Here is a 19,671-nt window from a genome sequence, read left to right as displayed (position 1 = left end):
TGGACACAGTGCTCATGACAGGAGAACTTTGTATGCATAATCTTTTTGTACACTGTATAAAAGGTATCTTTGTGTTATTCAAATGCCATGTTCTCTGTCCTCATATCTTATTTCAATCTTCACAGCGCATTGTAATGCCTACATCAATAATGTCAGGTCTAAAATTTGTGTCTTACCATTTACTCTCTGCCTTGTCAATAAAAGCTTATTACCCAATTGGTGGGCAGGAAGAGAAAGTGGAAGAGAGATTCAGATTCTACCAGGAAGAGAAAGGAGGAAGGGATCCATGAGAGTTCAGCAAAAGCATGGAAGGTTCTAAATACATGTGTTATGCAGATTTTGGCTGGAAAATTTCCAGATTAGTTTGAGGTATAGATCAATTGACTTCCCAGGTATTGAGGTGAAGCTTTAAAATAAATCTTGGTCTTTTCGTGTCATTATTGAGGAACTAGCTAGGATAAAGAAAAATAGCCACTATATTAATTTAAACCTTATATTTATTTATATTAAAATTAAGAATCAGAAGTCTTATACATCACCTGAGCAGCACAGTAGTGCTGGCCACAGTTGAGGGGTGCAGGTGAGTCAGACCTGAGGATGATAGTGAGCCAGAGCTGTCCCAGCCACTCACCTGATGTGAGTTGGTGGTGGTAGTATGAGATGCTCTCCTTCCTTTTCTACTCATCACCTGTGGCAGCTGGAAGATTTGACCCTGTAGTTATAACAGCTGTTAAACTAGTTCTATTCCACATCTGTTGCAGCACTGGTGAGAATCAGTCAGTCCTGCACCTTGCCTGGGAAGCACAGTAGCTCTGCTTCTAGAGATGTGAGTATGGGTGAGCCACCTCATGGAATGAAAGAAGGAAAACTGATCCTGTGTCTTCTCGATGGCACCACTGCATGACAGGGCTACAGCAATGCTGGTAAGCTCACCCTGGTGGTGTGGATAAGGGATAGCCAGTTGGGCTGACTAGCTTTGCTACTACAAAGGTCCAGATTCAGGGCTCTGAGTTGGCCCACCTCAAAATCTACATCATCTGCTAATGATTGAGGCACATGAATAGACCAGACCTTCTTATTCAAAGTTTCAGAATTTTCATGACACTAGGCAACAACAGAATAACTAGGAGGAGTCCCAAATACGATCCAATATTGATGGTGTCACACAAGTCAGAGTCCTCAACTCAAACCAATGACTCATTGCAGTGAACATTTGTAAGTAAAGACATGTGGACAGAGAGATATACTGTGGAACACACTGGGACTTATCACTTCCACAATAAGATGTTTTGTGCGCTTTTGTGGGACTGCGTAAGGGTATCCTGGGTCATGGTGGAGCAGGTGCCTAGAACCCTGAGACTCTGTGGATTCTAGATGGGATTCTGCATGAGAACCGGCAGGAGTTTGGTGCCCCACAGAACTCAGAATCCTGAAAAGCAGTCACGGTCTCCATAGAATTACATAGGCCAGGCTATAGGCCTCAGGCCATAGGGATTTACTTACTAATGAAGGCCAGAGGGCAGAGCAAATTAATCATTCCTCCCCCAGATCCTCCTCCAATCCTCCCCCTTTCTCCCTCCCTATATAACTCGGGACTGCCCTGAGTTTTGGGGGGTACACCTAGATCCATCTATCATCCGCCATGACAATAAACCTTTTTGGAACCAAGGACTTCCTCGTGTTATTGGGGCCTCTTGTTTCCAAGGCCTCCAGGCCGCTGGGACCATAGGATTTCTCCTGAATGTCGGACCTGCCACAGCAGTGGAAGCCCCTCTGGGGCCCCACCGCTGTGGCAGCCTTTTTAATTTTTCTCACATTTTGGCGCATCCAATGTGGGGCACAGACACCTATGGACTTCAAGGACCGGGCCACCCCAGTCTGCTACAGAACGCAGCCAAGCTTCCCGCCCTGCTTGTCTGGTGCTGTGAGGAATCGACTCAGTGAAGATTCCGCGCTTCTCTCATGCTGACTAAAGCTACAGCTGATTAATCTCTCACTTGGAGGATCTCTTCGTTCCAGCCATGAGGACCCACATCTTCAAGCAAGCTGTCAAGGCTGCCAAGTCTGCTAAGCAAGTACAGTCTCTCCCACAGGTGCTGCTAGGGCCTCTTTCTTCTTCCCCATCCCTTTACTTTTCTCGGCTGTGGGTTGCCCCACGTGAGCCCACATGCCCCCGTCTCAGTCCTACGAGCCAAGGACTTGAGACCAATTGGTCCGTGGCTGCCTCAGAGCACAGGGATCCCCAATCTTTTTCATTTTCTCAGCAGTGGGTTGTCCGATGCTAGCCCACATGCCTGTCTCGGTCCTGAGAACCAAGGACTCGAGACCAGTCCGTCTCCGGCCAACTTCTGGCCCGGAGATCCCCAGTCCAAAAGCTCTACACCCCCGTGGAACCTGAGTGAAAATTCCCCATGCTGGGCGGGGCCCCGCTGCACTTGCCTGGTGTTGCAGGGAATAAACTCAGCCAAGATCCCATGTGCTCCTGCCATGCTGGCTTACTGCATCACAGCAGACACACGGACACACAACACAACAGAGATTCACGCCCGCGCGTGCCCATGAATGGGCCTACATCGTTCCCTACAGGTTGTAGAGGATCCGGACAAAGCCAGTTCCAAGGGTACCCCCCCCCCCCCGTTGGCGCCCGCCAAGACCCTCTCCATGGAACCATGAGTAACTCCAGCCTAGTCCCTAAGACTAGACAGATCTCTCTCTATCCTTTCTCCCTCTTTCTCTCTCCACATGTTTCTGGCTACGTTTTCTCTCTAAATCTTAACTACCACTAGCTCCTGCCTGGCTCAAAAAACTAAGTTTCTCTCTCCACGTGTTTCCCACAAAATGGCGGAGACTCCTTAATCGCCATTCTTTACCCCTCCCCCAAAAAAATCTCCTGCGCTCTGCCTGGCAAGAGGTTTGCCCCTCCCCCAGGGGTTAACTTTTCGAGATAAAACTCCAGGCTAAGCCTAGAAAAACTGCCACTGCCTCTGCCTGTTCTCCCCTCCCCCTCTGAGAACAGTGAGCTGCTGACTCTAGGTACTAGCCTCTAGGTGTCTCCCTGCCATAGCTCAGTCTCACACAGCCTTTCACGCCTTCTGACTCTGTTATCAAACATCCATGTTTTTCACTTTAAACTTTTCCTCAAAGTTAGCCTTTCTTTTCTCTAAGAAAAACAAAAGGGGGAATGCCTTGGCTTCTAACAGGCCCCTTCCCCCACTGATTTTAAACCCTTCCTTGATAATTTTCTCCCAAACAGTGTTACCTACAACAACAGTGTTCATGCTTTTCAACCCAAAATTTTTTGCTTTTTGTTTAAATATTTCCTTTTCTCTCTAATACTTGTGATATATGTCCAACACTTTCTTCAACTCTTTAAAAAATTGTTTTCTTCTTCAAGAGTTGAAAGTCATCTAAATTTACTTCCACAGGTTAAATCAACATGCTGATCACCACGACCTTTCAGCTTTTAATTAACAACTAATTTTCCTTCACAGACAAACTGTGGATGTCTACCCCAGATGTTATTAACACAGTGTTTCCTCCTTCAGCCATCCAATTTCCTCAAACACCTTTGACTTTCCAAGAGTGATTCAATACTCACCTTTCAGACATCTCCCTGCTGGAGATGCTGCCTCCCTGTGATTATTCCACAGATCCAACAGAGACAAGCTGCCTACATCTCGGCAGACTATAGACTCCAGAGATGAGCTGATGCCGAGACAGTGCCATCTCCTCAAACCTGACAAACTGCCTTCTCCCAGTCATCTCGTCTGACTGAAGACCCAGAAATACTCGATACCAACTACAGATGAACTCTTGCCAAAGTCACATAGCTGAAGTGATGTATTAGAGAAGAAATTATAATGTCTATTTAGATTAATCAGATGTCATTACTCTCAAATTGTACAATATATATATTTAATTGTTTCAATGATCCCTTACCTTCCCTACCCCCCCCAACTCCCCTTACCCTGTGACGTGATTACGCTAATACCTCTGGCCTACATAGTGCTTTCTTTCAGCTTCCTCATCCAAAATGTTCACAGTGACCCACCTTTTTTCAAAAAGTAAAGGGGATGAGATGAGGGACTGCATAAGGGTATCCTGGGTCACGGTGGAGCAGGTGCCTAGAACCCTGAGACTCTGCGGATTCTAGATGGGATTCTGCATGAGAACCGGCAGGAGTTTGGCACCCCCCAGAACCCAGAATCCTGAAAAGCAGTCACGGTCTCCATAGAATTACATAGGCCAGGCTATAGGCCTCAGGCCATAGGGATTTACTTACTAATGAAGGCCAGAGGGCAGAGCAAATTAATCATTCCTCCCCCAGATCCTCCTCCAATCCTCCCCCTTTCTCCCTCCCTATATAACTCGGGACTGCCCTGAGTTTTGGGGGGTACACCTAGATCCATCTATCATCCACCATGACAATAAACCATTTTGGAACCAAGGACTTCCTCGTGTTATTGGGGCCACCGCCAAGGCCTCCAGGCCGCTGGAACCATAGGATTTCTCCTGAATGTGAGACCCACCACAGCAGGAAATTTTTCCCACATGCTTTGATTTTTTTTTTCATTGTTATTGTCATCATCATCATTGTCATCATTGATGGTGGTGGTTTGCATATGTGTGTGTGTGTGTGTGTGTGTGTGTGTGGTTATTTACTCAGAAGATTGGGTTATATTCTGAGAGGTGGTTATAAGGGATGGGATGATGAATGGTACTGGCATGGCCTGTGTAAAACTCACAAGGAATAAATAAAAAGGTTTAAAAACAGAAAAAGGAAAATTAGGTCTTTCTTTGAGAATACTGGAAATTTTACAAACTGCCTTTGTTTTTAACTAATTGAAGACAGGAGACATTCTTCTAAAATTATAACCACATATTACTTGCATCTAAATGAATGCATTTCTCACAATTATTAAAAGTTCTAATTAACAGTAAATGGAGGCAAGATCCTTTATATGACAGCGGGTAAAAGTAAGGCTTTGTGTCTGGATCATCAAAGATGTAGACAAATCATCTACATCATTGAGACTGTGAATTACAACATTCTTATGGAAGTGTTGTCAGGGCAGTCTTTCAGATACTTTAAAATAGGTAAATGCATCTCAAGATACTCTGTGCTGACAAAGTTTTCATGCAGGCTCTTTTTACATATTAGCAAAACCACATATTACACATTTCCAAACTACTTACCCCCACATATCACCATACTTTTTTCGAAATTCTATATCACATTTCCACATACCCTGGGAAAAGAAATTCAAAAGTTCATCATTTTTATACACATATTGGCTACTAAATGAAAAACAAATGACTCAGCCCCCAGGACATTAGGCTCATTGTATAGCATTCTAACTAGCAAGTAATGGAAATCCTGAAGAATTCTCTGAGACACTCGGGGAATTTAAAGGTACTCATGTTTTTGGTTCTGGGTATTGTACATTCCCTAATTCTTCCTTCACTAATAAAAGTACAGTGCCAACAGTTTTTTTTATCTGTGGCAGTTTCTTTGGCTATGCTTTGACTCTGAAATCCTGAAACATCCATGTCTTTTCCCATCTGGATGCCTGAGGACATCAAGAATCAGGGAGACTGATAGGAATTATCAAAATCTCTTTGCTTCTCATGCTTACTGCCTTTTCACTCACCCAATGATTTCTCTAGGATTTTAATATACTCAGTAAATTGAAGACAATGACAATGCCTATAGTATATTAGATTTACAGCAGCAGTGAAGTAGAGACAAATGAGTTTACCTTCTAATGCCTCTGTTCAAAATCAAAAATGAGGAATTCCTTCCTGACATAAAGGAAACAAAGTCAAAACCTTGACCTTAACTTTCACCAATGAACCCTGGGCAGTGAGAGGAATCAATGTAGTCATTAACTGGTTATTGTGATTTTTTTTAGATAAAATCCCATGTAACTCAGCCTGAGTCAATCCCTGTGTATATAAAGCTGAACTTGAATTCCTGATCCTCCTGACTGTTGGTCTTATAGGTGTGTGGTGTCATGTTCTAGTTTATGTGATGCTGGGAGCTAGTGTAGGGCTTTTTCTGTTCTAGGAAAACAATACACAGCAGGGATTTCTGTTTTCAGCCACTGTAAATTTCAACTGCATGAAACTAGGTCCCTAGCATATGATAGAGCCCAGCCTGTAGAGTACTTCCCAGTGCTTAGAGATACTCTGAACCAAGGCATGCTCGGGGACTCTAAAGAAAGGCAAAGGGACCATTACTTCTGTGTCCCTCTCCACAAGCAAACTTTTTAAGTTATAGTCTAGGTCTAGAGCCAGTGTATTACTAAAGTGAAAGTTGGAGTTTCTGTAGGTTATCTGACATTTTCATGGCCTGTCAACATGGCAGATGTGTCTGAGGTATCCTATGTTCTTTGCCAGAATTATCTGACTTATCTCTGTGATGACCTTTCTCATTTCCCCCTACATGTAGCACGTAATATGCTGCTTAATAAATTTCCAACATAAGTTATTCTTTTATGGAAGACATCATATTCACAGCTATGTTCTTTATTTCTCCTACATGGTTCTTCCCCTAAATATCTCTCCATCTTGTACTTTGTGAATCCTCATTCCTGCTACTTGACATATGTGTTGTTCAATGTGGGCCTTGAGATTAGTAGAAGTAATATATAAAAAATGTCAGACTTGTGGATCCATAAATCAAAAAGGATGGTGAAATCACTGAAAGAAAGGATGGGGCACACAAATTATGAAGAACAAATCTCTTTTCCTTCACGTGCTTCACTTATTTCTATTTTGACATTCTTGTAATGTATTTTCATGATACTTTGATAAATTTTCTACTTTTGTTCAAAAAATATGCCATTGGTTTCCTAAAGAAGGTTCTGTAAATTCAAAGACATAAGTATACATAGGTGAAGTTTAAAGACAGAATATCACCCATGAGGGCCATGAGAGTTTCCTACAAATAGGTTAGTGCTGTATAACTTTACACAACTTTGTTTACACTAGCAGCACTGATATGTTTCACTTTTACTTCAACACCCTTGTAGATACAGTCAATCTACTCAAAAACAAACTGGGGGAAACTAGATAAAAACACAAATGTCAAAAATAGACGTAAAAGGCACTGAGGTGTGAAATTAGTATAATTTCTTGAATAACATACACTCCATGATACCGCAGAGGATAAGAGAGGGATTTCCTTGTTGCAGATGTAGCTATAAAGCCAACTGAACTGGCTTCTATTTGTTTAACTGAGACAAAAGGCCCTCATCCCGGGAATCTCCCTGTAGTTTTAATCTCCCTAGTTTTCAGAAACCAGTGAAAGTTGAATCATGGAAGGTGCTATGACATGGTGTGTCAAATAGCCCCATCTTGTGTCAACAATTTATTGCGCAAAACTTACCCTCAGTAACAAAAACCTGTATCTTTCTTTTATTATTTATTACATAGTTGATTTACTTTTAGAAGCACCTGGTGAAGATTAAATTACTCAAATGTTTCTCACTATCTAGTTTTACTTATAATGAGTTGGAAACTTCCTCGGGGTGAGGGAGACACAGCTTCCTGCTCACTTTTCTTTCTTTTTTTCTTTTTTTTTTTAAAGTACGAATTTGCACTTCATTTTAACTGCCCCATTTAATACAGTGATCTTTGGAGGAAAGATACTTTATTTTAATGGTACAAAGTTCTGTGGAAAAATATTAAAAATAGGTACTTGAAAATTTTCACCCAATAAATTAGGCTTTACTGGTAATTACTATATTCCAAGATTATAGAAATGAAATGACACAGAATCTCTTCGCAAAAGCGTACATTCTGTCCTGGAAATGTTGCATGCTAACAAGTACTATAGCTGTATCATGACAGGTTCCCTCCAAGGAAAGCTGCCATGACACTTTTAGAAACAGAAATGTTTTCTTTACTCATTTTCCCTTTTAATTTTTATTAAATTATTTTATTTATTTATATTCCAAATATTGCCCCTTTCTTTGTCCTCCCTCCCTGAATTCTTCATCCTATGCCCTCTCATGTTTGCTTCTGAGAGGGTCCTCCCTCACTCCACCATTCCTACCCACCTCACCATTGCCAGTATCTCAATTCCCTGGGGCATCACATTTCTATAGAATTAGGTGCATCCTCTGCCACTGAGGTCAGACAAAGCACTTCTCTCCTACATATGTGCCAGTGGCCACTAACTAACCCATATATGCTCTTTGAGTAGTGGCTTATTCTCTGGATGCTCTGAGGGGTCTGGGTTAGTTGATATTATTGGTCTTTCATTGGGTTGCCATTACCTTCAGATCCTGATCTCTATAAATTTTCAACGTGAAGGGGTAGTACATTTTGTCAATGGCTTTTCAGGATCTAATGAGATGATCATGCATTTTTTCTTTCAGTTTATTATTATAGTGGATTAAGTTGATGGACTTTCATATATTGAACAATTCTTGCATCCCTGAATTGAAGCCTACTTGATCATGCTGAATGATGGATTTGATATATTTTCTATCTTGTTTGAAAATTTTTACTATTTTTAGCACCAATATTCATAAGCAAAATTGGTCTGACGTTCTATTTCTTTGTGGCTACCTTGTATCATCTACCTATCAGAGTGACTGACGCTTCATAGACAGAATTAGGTAGTGTTCTTTCTGTTTCTATTTTGTGAAACATTTTGAGAAATATTGGTATTGGTTCTTCTTTTAAGGTCTGTAGAATTCTGCCCTGTGCTTTTCAAAAAAATGTGGGATGGTTTTAATGACAGCTTGCATTTCCTTAGTCCCCCATAATTAAATAGTAATGGGGCTATTTAGATAGTTTACCTAATCTTGATTTAACTTTGGAATGTGGTATCTGTCTAGAAAACCATCAATTTTATCTAGATTTATCAGTTTTGTTGATAATTTTTTATTTTTTCAATTTCTATTGTTATCTTACTTTTCATTTCTGACTTTTTTTTAATTTGAATACTGTTTCTGCACCCTTTAGTTAGTTTAGCTAAGAGTTTATCTATCTTATTTTTTGGAGTTTTTTTTTTCTCAATGAGCTAGCTTTTTGATATATTAATTCTTTGTATTCCTTTCTTTATTTCTAACTGGTTGATTTCAGCCCTGAGTTTGATTATTTCCTGCCTTCTACTCATCTTGTGTGCATTTTCTTCTTTTTGTTTTAATACATTCAGATATGCTTGTCAAATTGCTAGTATAGGATCTCTCCAATTTCTTTATGAAGGCATTTAGTACTGTGAGTTTTCCTCTTAGCACTGCTTTTGATGTGTCCCATCAATTTGGGTATTCTGTGCCTACATTGACAATGATTTTAGTCAGTCATTAATTGCTTTTGTTATTTCTTCCCTGCCCAAGTTATCATTCATTATTGAGTTTAGTTTCCAGGAGCATGTGGATTTATGCTCTTTTTGTTGTTATTGAAGTCCAGCTTTAGTCCATGGTCATATGATTGAGTGTATGTGATTATTTCAGTGCTCTTGTATGTGGTAAGGCTTGTTTTGTGTCTGATTACTTGGTCAACTTTAGAGAACATTCCATGAAGTGCTAAGAAGGAAGTATATTCTTTTGTTTAGAGGTGAAATAGTCTGTAGATCTTTGTTAAATATATTTGTTTCATAACTTCTCTTAGTTTCATGTGTCTTTATTTAGTTTCTCTTTCAGTGGCATGTCCTTTGGTGGAAGTATGATATATAATTCTCCCACTATTATTGTGTGAGGTCAATATTTGTTTTGAGCTTTAGTAAAGTTTCTTTGATGAATGTTGGTGTCTTTACATTGTGGAATAAATTTTCAGAATTAAGAATTCATCCAGTTTTTTCCTTTGATAAGCAAGAAGTTTCTTCTCCATCTCTTTTGGTTGAAAGCCTGTTTCCTTGGCTACTCAAATGGTGACACTAGCATATTTCTTGGAACCATTTCCTTGGAGATTTTCCCCTAGCCTTTTACTCTGAAGTAGTGTCTGCCTTTGTCAATTAGGTGTGTTTCTTGTATGCAACAAATGCTGGATCCTATTTATGTATCCAGTCTGTTAGCCTGTGTCTTTTTACTGGGGAATTGAGTCTATTAATGTTGAGAGATATTAAAGATGAATGATTGTTAGTTCTTGTTATTTTTATTTTTGGATATGGTATTATATGTGTGCAGTTCTCATCTTTTGGGTTTGCTGTGAGATTATTAATTTTTTTCTGTTTTCTTGCAAGTGCTTACACTTTTATGTATTGAAGTTTTCCTTATTGCATCCTCTGTAGGGCTGAATTAGTAGCCGTATACTGTTTATATTTGGTTTTGTCAAGGAATATTTTGGTTTCTCCATCTATGGTAACACAGAATTTTGTTGGGTTTAGTAGCCTGGCTGGTCTTTGTGTTCTCTTATGATCTGTATAACATATGTCCAGGGTCTTTTGGTTTTTAGCACCTCTGTTGAGAAGTCTAATGTAATTCTGATAGGTCTGCCTTTATATGTTACATTGTCTTTTCCCCATATAGCTTTTAATAATGTTCTTTGTTCTGTGGATATAGTGTGGATATGAGGAGAGGATTTTCTTTTCTAGTTGAATCTATTTTGTGTTTTGTAGTCTTGTATGATTATGGCCTTCTTTTTCTTTAGGTTTGGGAAGTTTTCTTCTATAATTTTGTTGAAGATATTTTCTGCCCCTTAGAACTGATAATTTTCACCCTCTTCTATTCCTATTATTCTTAGGTTTAATCTTTACATTGTGTTCTGAATTTCCTGGATATTTTGGGCTAAGTTGCCAAAGATAGGGACAAAGGAGATCTCCTCCTGTGTCCCTAGTTAGGAGAGACTTCCTGTGTCACTGGTTATGGTGAATTACCGGAGAAAAAGCCAGACTTTGGAGTATGAGGTCAGGGCCTGTCTCAGTTGTAGATGGAGGTACAAACCTGAGGGCAGTGGGCCCCCAGAGAAGTGATGTCCCACTGGGCTCAGTTGGGGTCCCAAACTGGCATGGGTATTGGGACAGGGGTATCATCTCTGTCCTGGACCCTCCCCTCTTCGCTAGCCAGCCATCACTTCACCAGGGCACCTCACTGGCTCAGCAAGAGTTGTGATCGTGGGAAACAGATCTGTTCTTTTCCCATCACTAGCCGGCAACTTCCAGCTCAGCAAAGAGCTGTAACACTTCTTCCCTCTCCACTGTGGAGGTACAATCGAATGCAGTTGCAGAGACAGTAGCAGACTCTCCCTGCTTTCACTCCATCCCTCGGGACCACCCGTAGGCAAAGGCAGTGGAATAGGCACACCATCCCTCCTGGACCAAGTGAGGGCAGAGGCAGCAGCAAAGTCAGCAGCAGATTCTCCCTGCTGGCACTCCAGCTCAGACCACTTGCAAGCAGAGGCAGCAGCAGAGGCAGCTGTTCACACCCTGTCTTCAGCCAAGCCGGAGATTCTCATGGGACCCCATCAGGAGCTGGTTCCAATATTTGGACAGGGGTCTCATCTCTGTCCCTGGTTATGACAGACCACTTGGGATACAGGCAGGGTGTTTCTCTGGTTACAGCAGACCTGTGAGACAGGCAAGCTTTTGGGTGCTGCCTTCTTTTCTTATTTAGTTCTTATTACAGAAGAGCATACCATTTGCCCACTGATGCTGACTGTGTGGTCAATTCTTACCATGAAGTTCTTGCTCAGCTTACCCAGAAAACGGCTGTCCTAGAGCCTGTCAATTTACTGCCTGCTACTCTGTCCTAATAGTTTATCCCCTTCAGCTCTTCATAACTTGATACACTTTGAGCCTTCACTGACTCTTGACAGGCAGCTCTCATTGACATTATATCACATTCTGAGGACGCTTTAATTCAAATTTATCAGCATTATTTTCTAATCATTTCATACTTTGTATCAGGTACACAATCCCAACAGCAAGTACTGTGTTTTTTAGTGAAAGTCCTTCTGGAACAGCTGATGTTATACTTGAAGAAGATATTCATCATAGTTTGTATGTTTCAGTTAAGTCTCCTTAGAGCATAGACTTTTTTGCATTCCGTCAACCTCTAAACATTTACTGTGATAGTGTACATGCCATGTACGTTGCTCTTATACTTTCTGGGAGATTATAAAATTTACTGAGAATGGAGAGATGCTTCCCTTGTTTGAGCATGTGCAACACTAGCTTCAGAACCAGGAGACTCTCTTTATTTTCTCCAACAGCTTCAAACACTAGTCTTTCTGGTTTCTTGAACAAAGGAAGTCAAGCTGCAAGTCCGGCTACCTATTATTCTGCTCAGATGCTTGCTGAGTCTGCTCAGTTTAAGCAAGCTACAGACTCATTCAATTCTCCATCATACCTCTGCTATGCTTCAGCCTCAATTTCAGTTATCTAGTCTTGCATGTAGTTTTATGCTACCACATTAACTCTAGGACCAGCTGAGCTACCACCCTCACCTTATTTCCCTTTTGTTTTACCAGCCTTTACCTCTAGGAGGTGATCAGTCTACCAGCCCCTACCTGTCTTCCCTTGAATCTATCATCAAAAGACACACACACACAATTGTTTTACAATTTACCTTCTAGGTACAATTGCTGACACTGATATTTCTCACCTGGAAAAGCATGCCCTTATCAATTTATTATCTCTGCCTCTCCATCTGCCCTAAACTTCAGTGACTAGATGCAACCAGCCCCTGTCAAACATCTCTGGCTACACACCTATAGTAGTGGCCACAGACCGAAGTTCCCCTCAAGACCTCAAAAGTTGCTGCATTCTTCTTCCAAAGCATGGCAGAAAATCTTCTCTCCTTCCTTGCATCTGCATTTTCCTCCTGGGACCCAAAAGTCCAGCCTGTACCTTCTGTCCAGCAATTGGCTGCTGGTTTTCTTTACTCGCAAATCAAGAACTGATTGAGAAACAGGACCAGCGTAATCTCCACTTCAATCTAGAGATCAAGTAGGGCAAATTGTCCTGTTCATACATCTTATCTGCCTACTGCTTGTTAAGGTAAAAATCTCCAAGGCTTACTATCTTATAATAGATAGATGATACAGACATTTCATTTCTTGACAGCCACAAATGTGATATATATGCTAGTTTCTCCTCTTGTTTATCCAACGAACTAGAAAAGCTAGTAGGCATTGGCTTACAAACTGAATAGAATCTTTTCTATAGCTGGCTATTGGAAATGTTAAAAACAATTAACATTCCTGCATACACTTTTGATGCCTTTAACAAAAATTGTACCACCTTAGGTATTGTACATAAAATTGGCCTTTCTTATATTCCTCAAAGACCATAAATTGTAAATGGGTCCTTTTAAGTTTTTCTTGAAAAAAAGTAAGTATATGTATAACTTCCTACTTCTACAAATCTTCTTAACTGTATTTCATTTGAATAATATTTTGAGTTTAGATCAATAACAATTAACTGCTACAGAGATTTTATGGCAGACATGCTCCAGATAGAGAGGGGTTTGTAGAAAGATCCTGCTCTATGGAGATGGTGTGGTCCTGACTCTGTGCTTATGTAGGGAAGAAATGTTTGCATCTCTCCACAGAAGCATTTGGAGCACCTTGAGTCTCAAAGCACCTTTTTAGACATTCCTATGCTATGAAAGCATCTGTTGTGCTACAGAAGCTGAGGATGCAGATGATGATGAGTTTGAAGTTTGGGAGGTCACACTCCCAACTTGACAATGGCAGAAAAATTTTGAGTGGTAAATGAGAAAAGGCAACCTGTTTCTTCTACTCAATTTATTTTTTAGAAATTCTGGCATTACTTTATGTCACTTACATGGAAGGTGCTGGAGACTACTGGGTCTCTGAAGCTGACATCAACTTTGGCCCATGTAGTCACCTGGGAAGACCTACTTACTACTGAGATGATGTTTATCCTGCAATTATGATGTTTCACATGTGGCGTCTGGCAGTGCTCTCTTTATCTGCACTGGGATATCATAAATTATTTGCACTTTCATTGCTATGTCAGTATGTATGTTCTCATTTGAGTGACTGAGTAACTGGTAAGGACTGTCATTTTAGGGTCCATATGGGATCAAGGGTACAGCTTATCAAAGATCACCAACTGAATCATCACTTGAGTTTTCTAGTTTCTGATCAATTCAAATATCCATGGGATTGACATTGCCCAGAATGTGATGAGGTTTCTGTGCTTTTTTTCAGAATGAAATTCCCCTTAAGTGTCATGCTCCATGGTTCTAAAGTATTCCTTGCCTCTTAATAAATGATCCTAGAAGTGCCCACCTCATCTGGATAAAGATAACTTCCTAGAACCTCCTCGTTATATAGTATACAGTATACAGTATACGGTATATAACTTCCTGTTATACTATATTCAGGGTAAAGGGTGAAAAGGACCTTAGATTATTAACCATATACCTGGATAATAGGCTGACCTATGAGTGTTTTTTAAAACGATGACCAAACATGTCATAGACATCATTTTATATTTTACCTCATAGGTTCTGTTAACTCTCCATATATTTAAGTGAGTGAGAGTTCCTATATCCAAGAGAGTGAGGGACACTTCAAAATTATTTGGGTCAATTGTATTCTTTCCCTGTAAACTCCTCTGCTAATTAGAACCTTCTTTTACTTCAAAAGCTTTCTTTTCCTATGGTTCCTATCAACTTTACTGCTATATTAATTATGGTGATTTTGATTAACACGTTCTCTGTGTACTACATCAGGCTTTTTCTAAATGTATTTCTAGATCACATTTTAACTGTAACTTTTTCAGTACTTACAGCAATCAAACCAGAGGCTACTTTCATGGTGGCCCTTGTTCCAAATATTGTAAACTGCCCATTTCGTTAATCAACTTTCTTATAATAGCTCTGAAGGTTGGGTATCACAAGAACATATGTTTTAAAAGCCCAGAAGTTAAATGTTTTAAATGTTCTGATGTTTTACATAGGAGATACAAGGATTACAATATCAGTTACAATTACTGTTATGATGACTTTAGATACATCTATGTTTCTCCCTTAAGTAATGAGGAGGTGAGTGAGAGTGGAAATGGGTAGAATAAAATATCATATGCAGGGAATGTGGCATCATGATAATGTTAATTTAGGCTTCCTAACCATCAATCAAATAGTTAATGTCCTAGGCCAAGTTTGTTGCGCATTCAATTTTTCTTTAGAGGTTTTTAAAGACTATTACACAATCTGCAAACATGTAACCTCTAACATCCTTAAATATTTGTCTAGTGTTATCCTCAAATTACTTTTGTTGGAATGCTTTTGACATTATTAGGAGGCCTTCTCTGGTTTAAAGGACATCTGGGGCTTTTAAACATTTAGATACAAATAACTCATCTGGCTGTAAAAACTAAAAAGTGTGGTACTATTTGATCTACACTGATACAAAGTTCTTACAGGCAATATAATGAAAGTACAAACAGAATATTAGTTCTGTTTACTTCCAGGCACAGATCTAACAAGGTCCTAAAACTTTGTCCATGTTTATCCATTTTAAGACAGCTGTGTCTGAGGTATCCTGTGTTCTCTTTACCAGAATTTTCTTATTGGCTTTCAACTGACCAAGGTCATTATCTCAGCCTGAAAATAGTATAGAAGAAGCTATGTTGCTTAACAGACTTACATAGAATAAGCCATCAATTTAGGCAACCCATCCAGTCCCAGCTATTTGTTTTATTTATTTGTCAACCTTGGTCTTACTCCAAACCCTACCTTTGGGGACCCTTAGTTTTGCAGATTAGGGTCAGCAGAGCATAGGCCCAACCCTCAGATTGATACCCTGTCACCTATAAATAATATATCTTGATATATCTTGTATACCCAGTTGAGTAAGAAGATCAGAGGATCTATGTTCATCATTTTGTCAGTATGTTTTAGAACAGTCCTTCTACAGGAAACACTAATTGTTATAAAAACATAAAACTCATTAAGTATATTTCAAAGAATATTTTTAAAAAGAGGTCATCCAAATATGATGGGGGAAGTTATTGCATTTAAAATGAGGGCAGAAAGTGTGGAATTATTAGGACATTAAGCCCTTGGTTTGGAAGAATTATGATGTAATGAATAAATTTTAAACAATTGGAAAAGCAAATTTTTCTAAAAATTCAATCTCCATATAAGAAAAGATGTTGGTCTGCTATTAGGAATGATAGGCTAAAAGTCCACCTTTAGATAGCATACAGAAAGGCTCTGTATAAATTAACAGTTCAAAATTATGTATGTATGTCTATGTATACAGGCATTTATATGTCTGTATATATATATATATGCATTTATATGTATTGTATTGCACATACTACAACTAAGTATTTTGAGATTTGTCACATCATGCTTTTATTAATAATTTTGTATAAATACACCTCTATTTCAAGAAACAAAACTCACTACATTGCTAAACATCTGAGTTTTATTGGAATTATCTAATCTTCCATATTCCCATTCCTTAGAGTCATATTCAGGGTTCTATTTTGAAGTGAAAATGAGTAAATCCAAATCTTCACATATGTGGCAATGGCTTGGCTGTAGTCTTGGAAGTAAGGGTTAAACAGATCAGTTGAAGATTCAAGTATGTCAATAGTCATACTTAACAAAATAATAGTCAAAAGTAACAATATGACTCTTGATAGCCATGTGCCAAAGCTAATCAACAAGGACAGTAAATATTGCTATTGAACTCTAATTCAAATTGGTGTGGTGTCACTCAGTAGACTTACATATGATTTATTTAATACTGATTAAGAATAGCTATACTTTTCTGGAAACTGCACTGAAAAATAAACCTAAATCTTTGATGTTCCCACAGTTTACATATCAGTGTTTTGGCATCAGGTCTTGCTGTGTCAACATCCAGAGTTCTAAAATGTCCTGACAAAAACCTGATGTCACAAACTCACGTCAATAAACCCCAGTGATAACCTGGCAATGATATTGGTGTGGAACAAACAATTATAAAACCTGAATACTTTAGCATTTAAACCCAATGGTTAGCTGCATTGGTGAAGTGACACAGAGTTTCTTGATACTCACAAAAATTACAGTCACAGAAGCAAAGTAGGGAAATCAACATCACTCACCTTCCTGTAGAAAAGCATTGTTCCAACAAAAGGCAGAGGCTTAGGGCCAGGAATCCCTAGCTTCTTAAAAAGTCCATGAGTAGAAGTTCCATAACTAAAACATGAAGGAGAAAACGAGGTCATGAATATATATGTACATGAATACACACATTCATATGTACATATACAGGTATCGATACATGTACATGTACACAGGTACTGAATTATTTACACTATTGATTCAATATATGTGAGTATACACATGTGTATATATGTTATCTGACTATATATCCTTGAATACAAATATTGACAATTACTAGAATTTATGCAGTGAGGAAACAGGTGAGCAGAATTTAACATAAACACTTAGAGTAATAATACCCTTCACATTCAAATTTATTATAAACTTTTACATTAATACCGATGTTTCTAATCCTAGAGTTAATATGTAATACAACTTTATGAGCTTGATTTAGAATGTTACTGAGGGGCTCAAAGACTTAGGAAGTAAGCACAGATAACCAGTATGCATATCCTGAAATGCAAGATCCACAAGATGCCTCGTGAATGTTATATAAGCAGTGAACAGTAAGTTTTTTCAGCAGAAGAGAATAGCTAACCAGTTGAGCTTCCTGATAAGACTCTCCTAAGCAAGCATTGAAACATTGTGGCTGAGAAGCTCAAAGACATAAATGATCTCCTTTCTCACAGATTATAAACTGTTGAGAGCTTCCAACATGCAACTGTTATGATGGAAAAAAGGTTCAGCAGTTAAGAACTTTTGCTGCTTTTGTAGAGGTACCAGGTTCAGTTCCCCACACCCACATGCAAATTCACAACAGCCTATAATTCTAGTTCCGGGGAATCCAATGCCTTATTCTGAATTTCATGTTTATCATACATGTAGGCAAAACAGTAACATGCACAAAAACTCTTTTTTTAAAGATACAGCATTTGCGAGTCATCATTTATTCAAGTGTGGTGTTTTGATGTTGTAGATGCCTTTGAGCCATTCATACTCCTGGAAATAATATTTTTTAAAAAATTACTGGCATAATGTTATAAACTTTTCTTTCTGCAAAGTAGCACTGGTAACATACTAAAGTCATAGGATGTTTTCTTCAATTTTTCCAAGAATAGTTGAACAGCACCATGAGTAACCCAAATGATATCACGTAGTGACAAACTACATAAAGCATCATATCTCTGTCCTGTCTCTTCCAAGGCTTTCTGTACTGAGTTAATCAGCTACACAAACTTATTTAAAACTGACTTGATAACCCAACAATCTTTCTGGACAAACAGGCTGGAAGCAGAATAATCTTTAACATCTCAAGTGTAGTCCTGTGAGTTCTAGATCCTTCAAACCTTGCTATCCTAATGTGACAAATAACAGACTAATAACAGAAAACAAATCAAGAGAAACACTTCAGTAACAATTTTAAGTCTGGTCTTTAGTCTCACAATACTTGCTCCTAAACAAGCATTGAAACATTGTGGCTGAGAAGCTCAAAGACATAAATGATTTAGTTTACAGCAGATTTTTAAAATCACCTTTGGCAGTATGAATTTTCATTGGATAATACCTTTTGTTTTCCAACATGGAACAAGGGCCTAAGAATTATCCCAACTACTGGGTTAGAAAGAAGTTAAGTTCAACCCATTACTCACAGGTAGAGAAGCACCAGGATAGTAGATAACAGTGCCCATGTTTCCATGGAAAAGTTTGGAATCAGGTCCATTGCTATTTTCTTTCAATAAATCTATTCTCTGATTTTTTGTAGTAGGTGAAGACTTGAGTTCCCCTTCTTAAGTCCTGTTGTGTATCTATGATGCCAATCTGCAGTATTTATGTGCTAGGACGGAAAGTGGAACAGTCAATATTGCCAGTAGAACGATGAACTCTGTATCCTAAGTACTAAAGAATGTGTTTCCCCTTCATTTGACAGTTAACAATTCTTCATATTAACTCATATTTTGACTTTTTCATTTTTATTTTCTATTGGAAACTATGCTTTAGGTAAGACCAGAGGTCACGATTTTTTTAATAAAACTACAGTAAAGTGATTGATGCTAAATTTTTATTGGATGTTTATGTGAAAGCCTGCATTGCAAAGCTCATTAAATATTTGGACAGAAGCTCTATTTGTAAATGTTTATACATGTAAACATTCTAGGTCTCTGGAATACTTTGAATACCTTAGAAAGTGAAATATCACATTTCATAACAAAGTTTGGCAAAAACAACAAACATAAATCAATTTATCCTCAGAGAAACTAAAATTTCTCATGCATTTCTTTTATTGTCTTTTTTTTGTACAATTCATGTTTCCTACACATATTCATCTTTTTTTGTTTGTTTGTTTTTTCGAGACAGGGTTTCTCTGTGTAGCCCTGGCTGTCCTGGAACTCACTCTGTAGACCAGGCTGGCCTTGTACTCAGAAATCTGCCTGCCTCTGCCTCTGCCTCCCAAGTGCTGGGATTAAAGGCATGTGCCACCACTGCCCGGCAATATTCATCTTATACTATGTTATTATTAATGGAAAAGTTTTGACATTGCTCACTATTTCCTTCCCAGTTTCAGTTTTCTGGTGCACAGGCATTAGGCAACAATAAACATAATATAAAATTAAACCTTTTTTTAAAAAATTAAAATATGATGTTTGTG

At 38.8% G+C, this 19,671-nt stretch overlaps 1 protein-coding gene across 2 annotated transcripts in view; it reads right to left on the bottom strand.

Annotated features, from left to right (window-relative positions):
* The window catches only part of LOC114629898 (cytochrome P450 3A13-like), a 73,360-nt gene extending 54,616 nt beyond the window's left edge, over window positions 1-18,744 (bottom strand). The window contains exons 1-3 of one of the 2 annotated variants that reach the window (XM_028778020.1): window positions 18,674-18,744; window positions 17,015-17,117; window positions 5,197-5,249 (exon numbers count right to left, since the gene is read on the bottom strand). In XM_028778020.1, the coding sequence (XP_028633853.1) occupies window positions 5,197-5,249; window positions 17,015-17,117; window positions 18,674-18,744 (227 nt within the window). The remainder of the gene's footprint in view (window positions 1-5,196; window positions 5,250-17,014; window positions 17,118-18,673) is intronic. The other variant, XM_028778021.1, reaches the window with a different exon arrangement.
* Between the last annotated feature and the right edge of the window lie 927 nt (window positions 18,745-19,671).

This window comes from Grammomys surdaster, unplaced genomic scaffold, assembly GCF_004785775.1.
Source record: "Grammomys surdaster isolate TR1022 unplaced genomic scaffold, NIH_TR_1.0 320, whole genome shotgun sequence".
NCBI classification, from domain to species: Eukaryota; Metazoa; Chordata; class Mammalia; order Rodentia; family Muridae; genus Grammomys; species Grammomys surdaster.
This window is presented reverse-complemented; position numbering and strand designations above follow the sequence as displayed.